The sequence below is a fragment of the Anopheles marshallii genome, chromosome 2 (assembly GCF_943734725.1).
Source record: "Anopheles marshallii chromosome 2, idAnoMarsDA_429_01, whole genome shotgun sequence".
NCBI lineage: Eukaryota > Metazoa > Arthropoda > Insecta > Diptera > Culicidae > Anopheles > Anopheles marshallii.
The window spans coordinates 75,854,926-75,866,920 of NC_071326.1; the positions used below are offsets into that span (position 1 = coordinate 75,854,926).

At 45.9% G+C, this 11,995-nt stretch overlaps 3 protein-coding genes across 3 annotated transcripts; 1 reads left to right on the forward strand and 2 right to left on the reverse strand.

Annotated features, from left to right (window-relative positions):
- Nucleotides 1-931: 931 nt before the first annotated feature.
- LOC128718589 (trypsin-4-like) lies at nt 932-1,766 on the reverse strand. The gene is made up of 3 exons (XM_053812211.1): nt 1,612-1,766; nt 1,145-1,538; nt 932-1,078 (listed from the first exon to the last, which is right to left on the reverse strand). Exons 1-3 carry the CDS (start codon nt 1,764-1,766, stop codon nt 932-934), a joined length of 696 nt encoding a protein of 231 aa, XP_053668186.1.
- Nucleotides 1,767-2,145: 379 nt separating this feature from the next.
- LOC128718590 (trypsin-2-like) lies at nt 2,146-3,011 on the reverse strand. The gene is made up of 3 exons (XM_053812212.1): nt 2,839-3,011; nt 2,357-2,759; nt 2,146-2,292 (listed from the first exon to the last, which is right to left on the reverse strand). The coding sequence occupies exons 1-3, from the start codon at nt 3,009-3,011 to the stop codon at nt 2,146-2,148; spliced, it is 723 nt and encodes a 240-aa protein (XP_053668187.1).
- An 8,111-nt stretch (nt 3,012-11,122) lies between these two features.
- On the forward strand, nt 11,123-11,875 carry LOC128718591 (uncharacterized). The gene is made up of 3 exons (XM_053812213.1): nt 11,123-11,145; nt 11,222-11,598; nt 11,631-11,875. Exons 1-3 carry the CDS (start codon nt 11,123-11,125, stop codon nt 11,873-11,875), a joined length of 645 nt encoding a protein of 214 aa, XP_053668188.1.
- Nucleotides 11,876-11,995: the final 120 nt, after the last annotated feature.

Here is an 11,995-nt window from a genome sequence, read left to right on the forward strand (position 1 = left end):
ACACCGGGCACACTCGAGGTTTTTTGTGTTTCCACCCTTGCCGGCAGCCTAACAACACGAAGTAAACATTGAGGCAAAAGTTGTAACTTTGTAGCCACCTTCTTCGGTTTTGCCGCGTCCTGGCGCTCGGGGGCAGTTTTGTGATTTTGCTTTCCTTGTAAAAATTGTTTCCCCCTTGCGCGCGTTTCGGCGTGTGTAACGGCACCGAACGACCGCTTATGGGATTTGCAGAAAGTTACCCAGCCAATTATAGCGAAAGTTTGCTGTGCCGATATTTTTTTTTTCTTTCCTTTCCTTATACATTTAGTGTGCCATTTGCATTCTTGCTTGATTTCAAATAAAACTGATTTAACTTAATTGTGTGGCCGTTAAAGATCGGTAATCGTTCCGTCCGCGGCGTTACGTTCGAAAATGTATAAACATTTGCATACTTTTAGGCGGTTTGGTTTTATTTCGAATCACAGCAGGGCAGAAACACTAATTGCCGTGGATTCGTTTCTAATCATTTATTTTTCAGGAACAAGAAATTAAAAAGATATGAGTATTGTATTCAATTGGCTTTAATAATGACTTTATTTTTTTCAATAATAAAAAATAAGAGCACATGTAGACCCCGTGACTCACATGATCCGATTACCTCGAATTTCCTCGTATGTCGAATCCGAGAGTAAAATGGTTTATATCTGAAAGTTGCAACGTGAATTATAATTTTTTCTCGCATTTTATTCAGCAATTCAGATGATGTTTTGAAAAAAAAAAATAATAAAAAAATAATGAAATGTATTGTACAAATTGTGCTATAAACTAACGCAGCTGTCAAATTTAAAAGTCACGAATCTCCCAATTCATCTGTAAAAGGTACCGTGTATCTCGGTAACTACCTGTATTTAAGTTATATTTTATTATCATCAACTAAAACACCATATTTTCACTACACACCCGTAAGGTTTCGGATCCATTCACGACCCTCCGCAATGCTGCTGTAGACTCCATATTGGTTTGGTTGAGCGCAGCCAATTGCCCAGGAAATGACACCCGCTTGAAGACCACGGCAGATCAACGGTCCTCCAGAATCTCCCTAGCACAGAGCAAGACACGCGGTAGAAAAGCTATCCTTCTCTAGTTGTACATACTGCCTACTTACATCGCACGCATCTCGCATGCCTTCCGCATAACCAGCACAAAGCATGCGGGCCGTTATCTTGTCGGTAGCTTCGTATGCCTTCTGGCATACCGCCTGGGACACAATCGGCAGAACAACCTGCCGCAACTGTTCCCTGCCAGCCGGACCCTTTGTATAACCCCATCCCATAGCCCTGCACCGTTCCGCCGGTGGGAAGCGTTTCCTTTGCGAGGGCAGTTTCACAAACGTTCCGCGCACGAAGCGTTGCTTCAGCTTCAACAGGCCATAGTCATAGTCACCCGTGGCGTAGGAAAAAAGTGCATGCCGTATAACTCGCTCGACACGATGCAGCTTTCCACCGCGGTTGTAGAAGGATGAGTTGGCACGAACCATCACCGTGCCGGCCGTGATCTTGCTGGTGAGATATTGCAGATCATAAAATCGTTAGAATTAGGTCTGAAAGAACGTTATCGCAATGATGCCTTTACTCGACGCAATGGGCCGCCGTTAGGATCCAGCGCTCGCTAATAAGCGTTCCGCCGCAAATGTGTTGCTTTAGCCTTGGTGTCCACTTTTGCACGGACACAACGAACGGATAGGTGACAATCGTTGCTTCCGTTCCGTTCACGATTCGGAACCTCATTCCCGCCGTGCCGTCCGCATCACGCACTGCAACTGATGAAAATAAAAGTTTGCAATAGCAACACTTTGCGGTGGGTGTCAAGCACTGATAAAGAAGATTATTACCACAGCAGATTAGCGCTCCGATAAAGCTGATTATCGCGGACACTAACCGCATGTTGGTGTGCCAAACCGTACTAAACAGGTACGCCACTAACCGACATTATTGAATGGAAGGTCTCGTTTCAAATGTGCCACACTTTAATTGAATTTGATTTTAATGTTGATGTTTTCGCCATTATATTTCGAGCGCGTAAGGTCACATTCGTAATGTTGTGCCGCTAATGCTATCTCGACCACTTTGTAGTCTAATGGGGAAAGTTGTCGTGCAGTTCCACAGCCTACACACCCGTATGCTTTCGTATCCAGTCGCGCTGGTTTGCGATATTGCTGTACACTCCGTAGCGTCGCGGTTTAGCGCATCCGACGCCCCAGGAAGTGATGCCCACCTGTATGCCACGGCAGATAAGCGGTCCGCCAGAGTCTCCCTTCGAGAATAGTATTTTTTAAGTTGGTATTAGCGAATCATTTAAATTCTTTTGCGCAATGTACCTCGCACGCATCCTGACCACCCGCTGCGTATCCGGCACACAGCATCCGGCTGGTGATTGTTTCTATTTCCGCGAATGCTTCGTTGCAACTCTGTCGTGGAACGATTGGTACCTTCACCATACGCAGCTGCTCACGATCACCGGTATTCTTCGTCAAACCCCAACCAATGATTGTGCAGAGTTCGCCCGGATAGAAGCGCCTCTTGGCCGCCACCATATGAATCGGTACGGCACGCTCGAATTTCGCTGCCAGCTTTATCAAACCAAAATCATAATCGATTCCTCTCGTGCCGTAAGACATGCGCTCATGCAGCACCGTACGCTCGATCTTGAGAAAGATACCACCTGATGCGTGAAACGATGATTCCGCTCGCACAATTCCACCACGGGAAAATTCGTCGTCACTGTAGCCAAATTCAAGATGGATTAGTGAGTCCTCTTCCGACATCAGCACCATTCGCCTCCCAGTCACTCGCTACTTACGCCACGCAATGGCCCGCAGTCAGTATCCACAGTTCGTTGATGAACGTTCCACCACAGATGTGGGTCTTTGCATCCGGCGACCAGCGCTGAACCGACACCATAAACGGATAATCGTTTATGATCGCGGTACTTCCATTGACGATACGGTACGACGATCCGTTCAGGCCGCACATCGCTAATCCTGCAATTAATTGGTGAAGATTGGGTTCTACGATTTAGCTGCGCACGAACTATGATGGATCACCGGTCAACGTTTGCTTGCCCAGCATTTGTGCCACCATCAATCCCAACCGGACCGGCTTCATCGCGAACGATGCGCAATTTCGGCGCACTAAGAAGGCTTCACGCTTGGTCTGAAGTTCATCCACCACCTGTGGCGGTTTAATGGACGAGCTTTATTGTTCCCTCTGCCGTATATAACAATTTGCTGCAATGATTGGCGGCAGTAAAACACATTAGCGGCACAAATAAAACACAGCTCGTATATCAGTTTATTTTGTTATATTGGGAGGTTAGCGCGTGGACTTCAACCAAGCAAAACAGTAATTCATCTAATGAATGACATTTTATGTACTGCAATTCGATCTTAGTAGCCTGAGATAGAAGTTATTTTGACATTGACACATCTCCAGGTTTTTGGGAAGAAATTGAATTATCGCCGAATATGTTCCCTACCTGTTCCGAATTGCTGAAGGAAGCTTTTGGGACTCCTGCTACAGGAAACTTGAAATTTACACCACTGCAACAATTACTGACGGCAATATTGGGTAGGCTGAGGCTTGAAGATGTTCCGGTAGATCAGGTTCAGAGTTGCTCAAGCCATTCGGAAACATCTTCGGTGCAGACGGAGACATCTCCAGTGCTGGAAACAACAAAACTTCCATCTCCTGAGGAACTTTTATTGATACAAGAGAGCAGGAGTTCTCCAGTTCCCGTTGTACGTTTTGAAGATACCGAAACCTACCAAGCATTGCTTGCAAACATTACAAAATTACAAAACATTGTTGAAGGTTTGCAAGGTCAGTTGGATGAACAAAGCAAAATAAACAAAGCCATCCTGCCGACTGCCGAGCAGCTGGATCATTTTAGTCGCAGCAGAACCTCATCTTTGGAATCCACGGTAAACACCCCGCTCGATTACCTTTCGTTAGCGGCCCGACTTGACAAGATTGATGAATCGATTGGCAGGCTAGCGTCGATGGCGAATGACACGGTGTTGGAGTATTCGCGGCTGGAGAAGTCCATCCAGCCCTATCTCGGTGGTGGTGAGCTGACCATTATGCGTGCCCAGCTGGACAACGTTAATCATCTCTTGAAGGCACACTTTCCTGGCTTCCGTGCTCACTGCAGCTCCGTAAGCATGCTTCGGACGTCGAAACGCTTCAGCATGGACGGTACCGTACCGATCGACTTCTATCGACATCCCGTGCCAAGCACGGTCAAGTCGCTTGTACCACGGCGCAGTACGATAAAGCACCAACCAACGGAATCCGATCTGGAGAAAGAGCTGGACACTATTCGGAGTGTGCTGATGAGTGTTATTGCGCGACTACCACTGCCGGAGCAAGAATCAACTACCGAAGATTCACCCCAATCTTCGAGTGCTTCGCTTGAACTGACCGCGGATACTATCCGGGCGATATGGCCGCGAGAGTTTGAGGAGCTCCTACGGTCTTGCCATGAACGCATTGAAGCCCTCGAAAAGAGCTTAGAAGAGCGAGCGAAACAGTCCGATAGCATTGCAAGCAAATGTGATAAGTTCGCCCAAGTTACTAAGGAGTTGGAGGTGACGCTAGCAAGTTTCCGTCAAACAATTGCAACCGAGATGCAGACTTTGGAGTTGGAAGTCGATAACAATTTGTCCAAACTCGTCGAACGCGTAAACGTGGAGCAGATGGAAATGGAAACACATCTAGATCTGCTTGATCAGCAAATGGAGGATCGTGTCGAATATAAACACTTCCATACGCGCCTATCGAAGGAACAGTTTACCAAAACGAACGAACGGCTGGAAACTCACATTAACGCACAGGTTGATCATTTCTCAGCAGTGGTAGAATGTTTGGAAAATCGTATGGAAAAGGTCAACACCGATCTGGAGACCAAGCTGAACATCCGCACGCTGGAACGGTTGGAAGTTAAACTGCGCCATCGGTTCAATTTCTTGCACTTGCTAATTGATAATATTCTAAAGCAGCTACGCAAGACCACCGAAGCAGCGGGTACGAAGATTCCGCTTGGCCCAGCGCCTTTACGGTGCGTGTCGTGCAATCATGAGGCTACAATGCGTAAAGTACAGGACCTGATTCCGACCGGGAAATCGCTGCGTAAACATGCACAAAAAGTACAGCACGAACGCATTAAACATTTGAACAAGCTTGCAACGAAAATTGCGCCCGGAAGTGCTGCAACCAGCAGTACAGCTGCTCTTAGTAATCAAAAGCAAGGAGCAATTACTAAAGCCAACATGGTACAACCAGCGGAGAAGCTTGCGTACGTTGTGCACATTTAGTGTTTGTTTTGTCTGTTAAACTATTTATACAAAATTTGAAAATGTTTTCATTTGTCCTAAATATGTTGAAATTCTTCACTTACCATTGTTTGCTTTCGAATTTTAATTCGTTTTGTTGTCATCATTTCAATGCAAATATCATTAGCAACCGGATGCTTTGCCTGGTTGTGGCATACGAAAATGGCCAAAATGGGGCTTAAATTGTTTAAACAAACAGATTTCAGAATTTCTCCTTCTTTAATCGCGTACATTTGAAGCTAATCATTTGCATAATGGAGGTATGTCCATCATGGCTATGTCATGTCTGGTTTACTTTTCGTTTCACACCTATGGGAGAGCAACAATAACAGATTTAGTGTGTCGTTTCGTTGTTTTCTGGGGTCTACGTTCTTGTTTGATGTTTTCAACTTGCCAGATCAATTCAACTTTTAAGTAGTAAATTAAAAAGCGCGTTTTTTGTAAAAACCTAACCTCTCTAAGCTCATATTGCACAATCGCACACGTCCCCGTTGCATTATTACATCGCTGAACCGAATCCACCCCTTAAATCTATGCCGTGGAATGCACACGCAGACGATTCCGGTTTAGGTTACGTTGTTGCCCAACATTTCGGGCACGTTATCTGGCCGTTTCCACTCGCGTGATTGTCACATTTGAATTATGCAACTGCAAGGTCTCAGATGCATTTGCTTTGTTTGCTGCTGCTCCCTCCCTTTGAAGATTAAAACTCGTTTTGCGCCCTTAGAGTTATGCTCTCGTTAAAAGCGGGGTTTCAGATAGAGATGATTCCAGCGAACTGCTGCGGGTAATGTCGCTCTCTTTGTTTGTTGTATCATTACTGAAGCATTCCATCATGGAATGGGCTTTCAAAAGCTACGTATTTGTGGAAGATAAATTGAGTGAGAAATCTACAAACAAAGAATATTCTTTACGAATTCGCGTAAATTCTTCGTAGCAGACTGCACGTGTGAGAAAATGTCACCGCGCACACACGTTGTGGTATGATGAAACTATATTTGCTTGGTACCATGGTCAACATCTTCGGCCCCATTGCACAATACCCTAGTAATGGTCAATGGGACGCGGCACTCGGCAAATAATTACTTCAGGACTTTATTTACCCGCCAACTCCATCCATCTGGCCGGGGGCCGCATCTTGACACACACGAAACCCCGCGCTACAAAGCTGACACGCCGCTCGACTAGGACCTTGAATCACTGTTGTTGATTCCATCCCCAAACAGCAAACCACAGTGACGCAGCACTAGCCGTGAAGGCAACCGGGAGACAGTGATCGAACCGTGGCCGAAACTACAACATCTGGTCCCCACCCAAACCGTCCATCCAGCGCTGGGAGGTGACCTCAAGATTGGGCCCCGGCTCGAGGTGAACGTCTCGTTCCGCGCAAGAACCGGCTTTCCAGCCTGTTTTGTGTGCTCCGGTGCTGCGGAGCGCACTTCATTCAGGGCCGTTGGACTCGCTGCTAGCGAACGTAAACCGTTACCGGCGGGGGGCAGTCGGCGGTATTGCGGGTTGCAGTTGGTGCATTTTTCCACCACCCAACGGGCGAAACAACCGTTGGGAAATAGGCAGCTTTGCACAAGAAGCCCGCTCGGCGTACGGCAAAAGAACCGCTGTGTTGCGCAGTGAGAGAACACCGCGCACCATGGGCTTGCCGGGGCGATTGATGAATTTTAACGATCTTTTGAGATATGTTTCAAATAAACACACAAACTACAACACGAAACACCATCAATTTTCCAAATTTTATACAGTTGACATGACATTGTCTGCAGTTTGGCAACAGTTTTTAGTAGACAAATGTGCTGTAATAACAGTTTTAATTTACTCTCTTTTTCTGATTTTCATAAAACCATATTTGTTGTTATCTATTTTATGTTTTGTATGTTATGAAAGAACGTTTGTTAGTGTTTTGTTAAAGTTGTTTTATTCTTTTACATCTTGTTATAAAATGTTTGGTGATTTTTTTTAATTTTACTATGAAGCGCTGTTATTATAGCAACTTTGCCATAAATATCATTATTTCGCTAATGTGACGAATTAACTGCAGTAATGAGCTTCCTGCAGTAGATTACTTAATTTCGGTTCGTTATTTTGACCAGGCTCTTTCCCATCGTAACGACCTGACATTATTCGCTTTGAAGAGTCGGTCGGATTTGCGCAATTTGCTCGTGGCCGATGTGGGCTTCCGAAACGCGATACAAACCCATTGCCCTGCATTACCGTGAAGCTGAGAGCAAGAAAAGAACCGGAGAGCGTAGATCACCACCACCACAAACGGGCTAACAGAAATAACCACAAGATCACTTTATTTAGCACCCTTTGCCGATGAACTTCCGTCCAAAAAAGCGCTCCCGCTCGAAACCCCAATTGCCGAGATTGCTCTAAGCATATTCTCAAATATCTTGCACGAAGCACGCGATCACGGCGTCGGTGAAAGTGAAAGCACCTTGAACATGTTAATCGTAACATTTTTGGGTGAAAACAGTGCAACTCAAGCGCGGCAGAGCACGCTACGATGAGGGGGGTTGAATAAATTCGTGAACATCAAAACACACACGCGCCCGCAGGCAGATGCGCGTGTTCTTCGCCAGATGGCGCTGTAGTTTTTTTTTGTCTCGTTTGCCTTATTTTGGACAGACTATCAAGTCTAGCAAGAGTTGTTAGTAGGCACTGTTTTTTTGGGTTGACATTTCCTTCACGAGAGTTAACCAACCGGTGAACAACAAAAAAAAATTCGAGGGACTTCAAAGCCGAAGCTGTTTTGGGTTTAAAATTGTAGGAAAGCTCACACCATGTCTCACGGTGGTGCCGACTGCCCATCCATTGGAGTTTGGATGCGACGATGTGCCGGACTGGAACTCTCCTCTTGGTTTTTGCGTTATAAAGAACTAATAAGCACGCAACGAGATGAAACAACACGACCAGGGGAATGGAAAACAGAGTGAACGGAACGGAACGCGAAATGAGCGAGCGAACAGCGAGAGCAGGAGAGTGATCCGCGCTAACCGGCTGCATCTGGACGTGCGCTCAGCGAGGTGTAACGCACAGGGTGGGGGAGATGCCAACCAGCGACCCAGCGAATCGTTGGTTCGCGATCATGATCTATGCCACCGTGGGCACACACCGTCGCAGCGCACGGATCGTTTCGGTGAGCTTAGTTCGTTTGTTTCGGGCGGAAGGTTCCGAAACTGTGCGCTGGCACCTGGACCAAAGATGCAGCTGCTGAAAAGGAAACGGACCGATCCGAGCTTCGTCATCAGCATCGAGAGCGGTGTCGAGGAGGTGCGGGAAGTGAAGGTAAGACACGGCGCACGAATAGCTGTTGTGCATTTGTAAGCAGTTCGTGACCGGATCTTTCATCCAGTGTTCTAAGCAGTAGCATGATTAATGATCCAATCGGCCTCTTTACCCATCTTCCAAACGGTTGTCCTGCGCAGGTACACGAGGAGTGCGACTATTTGGTGGATGTGCTCACCGGCAAGCGTTCGGTGTCGCCCGATTTCTGCTGCAAGATGCTGTACATGATCTTCTGCACCTGCTTCACGAACGAGTCAAACCAACGGAAGGCTGAAACGGCCCGATCCGCGGTTACCGAGCGACCCCTAACCTATCAAACCATCTAGGACGTGGGTTGCCGCCACTGCGGCAGAGAAGAATTAATTAGTGCTCGCGTTTTTGTGTGTGTACCAAAAAAAACCCACCCCAACTGATCTTCATGTCTAAGCCACTCGTGGTGCGCGCAGTCTTCAATGCTTTTGAGGCCATCCTTCCATCCAACATGGCGAGTGTGTTTGTGCGAATGTGAGAATTTCGCATGTGTGTGTGTTAGTGTGGATGTTGAAGCGTGAAAATCACCTTTCCAAGAGCGAATCATTTTCCTACCCCTCGGTTGGCGATGGTTTAGTTTCTGCAAACTCATGTTTCGTCTGTAAGTCACCCGTAAGTTAGTTCGCGCGCTACGCGAGGGAGCGGCAGGTCTCGTCCACACAGCTGGAACGACCTCCAACATTCAGTGCAATGTTTCGTAATGTCACAGCAACGGTCACGTTGCTGCGGCTTCGGCTCCGTTATTGCTTGAAATATAATGATGTACAAGATTAAACCTCATTCATTTTGCGTTGTGCGATCTTTCCTCCATCATGGTGACCCACCGACCCATTGTTATTTGCCCGCGAAGTGAGCGTGCAATTTTCCACCACGGCGCCGTAACACGAGCGTCGTCTTCCCAACAGTACGCGTAGAATTTGTGCAGAGCATCGGACCGATTCAACCGGAGAAAATTCAAATCGTTCGCGCAAAAAAAAAACCTGTCGCCAAAATCGCGAGGTCCCACCGGTGGCGAGCTAATTTATTCACCGCATCTCCTGATTTTTGGCAAACCAGTTTACAACAAGCGTTCAATATCAAGCGTTACGTTCCGATTGAACTTGACTTCTCGGGTCAGATTGCGGTTTGTTTCGTTTTTCTTTCGGGTCCGATCGCCCTGTTTCACTGCAAATGAAAGCCTAATCTGTCCGTGGCATGGTTATGTGAAGGATTTTGGGCAACGCTCGACGGACGGTAGTAAGCGAAACCTCTTATTAGTGGAAAGTTCCTTGTGTACCGCGTTCGCCACACCACTGGCCGGGTGTGGTATGATTCTTATTCACATACCAAAACGCATATTCAACACAGCATGATGAACGTTTCCGTAATTCCGTATTCTACGTTTTCGTCTACAGCTTGTTGATTGATAGGGCAAGATTGGTTGTTTTTTTTTCATGAATCGCCATCAATTTCAAGGTTGGTGTTAGCGCTTTCGAGCTTTCTTTTGCGTGTAGGTGTACCAGCAGAGCTTGGATTATGGTTCTTAAGGGAACAAGCGTCATCGGCAATATATTAAATATATATTGGTGCTATATCACAGTTCAATGTTCCTAGGCGCGCTTGTTGCAGTAAATTAAAAAATACACACATTGTTTTTACTAAAGCAATATTTTTGCATTCTACTAGTCATTTCGGGCACTATCATCATCTTTTTTAGAAGATGCTAAGATAGCTTTGAAAGATTGAGGTTTAGAAGCGCGCGCCTGAAGGTATGCAATGTCTTCACGCTCTCAACCGAGTGGCTTGCGATCATTCGCTTGCGAATGTACAAGCTGACATCTGACCTCTGATCGTGATCGCTTGTCCAACAATAAAGAAACGTTCTTTAAAACAGTGCTCGTGGGCCAAACATCTCAGGTTTTAGTGTCAGAGGTGGTAGAATAAAATACGACTGAGAGAATACTGACATACTTAAAGGAACTCTAAAACAAATGAATGTTCAACTTACATCCGGCGCTTTATATCTGAACATCCAGCTGGTAGGTATCGGTCACAACAACATGCCCCTTCTCGAATCCTTTGCGAAATCTAACATTAAGTGCGGGACGGCCTGAATTGCTAGGAAGCGGTACTAGTCGTTAAAAAAGATTTTCCTAAATTAAAAACAAGTTTCCGAACGTGACGATTGAAACGCGCAGAGCAGCGCATTGTTGCTGTGCGTTGTACCGGTGAATCAACAATAACATTAATCATTCTTCCACTCACTTCGTCTAGATTGAGGTTAGTATAGTGAATTTTTGTGTGCGGCAATATGACAACACATAACGAATTGAGCTCATTACAATCTCGTTAAGTATGTGCGTAACCGCATCGATGAGATGCTTTCATTGAGTACATCAGTATCGACGGAGATACAGCAAAATTAGTTGGAAACCGAACAGTATGGCTTGGCTTCAACGACAAGGGTAAGTAATTCAGAATTTCATTGCCATTGTGTGTAGGGTTTTGTCTTGTTTTTGCATATCTTTCCTTTAATTGCAGTGTGAAATGCCTTCTTTTCGTCTTACTCTGTCAACTAACCCACGGTTTAAATTGCTGGTGCAGCACTACTACGTGCCTGATGAGAAATCTTGACCTCCACGTAGACTACAGCTCCGCATTCTCCTGTCTCAGCAACACCATCAGTGAATTGACGGCGGAGTTCGTAAAAGGTGACGTGTTCGATCTCACAACAGTGCCCAATCTGCGTCACTTCGTGCTGGATCACTCCCAGCTGGACAGTTTAATTGTAAGCCTAACGAGAGAAGGCTCCACCGTAAGTGTCACGACAACACCGCTGAGAACAGTGATCTTTCACCACAGCCGCAATCTGGTGGATGTTCGCATCGACAACACGCTGCTGGCGACCATGCGTCGCAGTACTGCACCACTGCCCCATACACCCATTTTGCGAGTTTAACCACTATCATTCTCGAAGGCAACCGGTTGAGAGAGGTAAATTTTTCCATGTTTGTCAGTATGCCAAAATTAACCTATCTGTTAATCGGCAGAAATCTACTGTCCAGTGTAACAGTACCCGATGGTCAGTCTCCAATGCGACTGAAACGGCTCGATTTAAGTTTTAATCGACTCGCTAATGCTAACCTGTCGGGAATTTCGTTTGCGAAAACGATTGATGCATCAGGAAATGAGTGAAAACGATTTGAATTTATTTTATGTACAATTATAGAATAAATGGAACTTTAATCTCATGCTAGCGCAGCACATTAGCATTTTTTTTTAGTTTTTTTTCACATATTCTAGAGATATTCATGC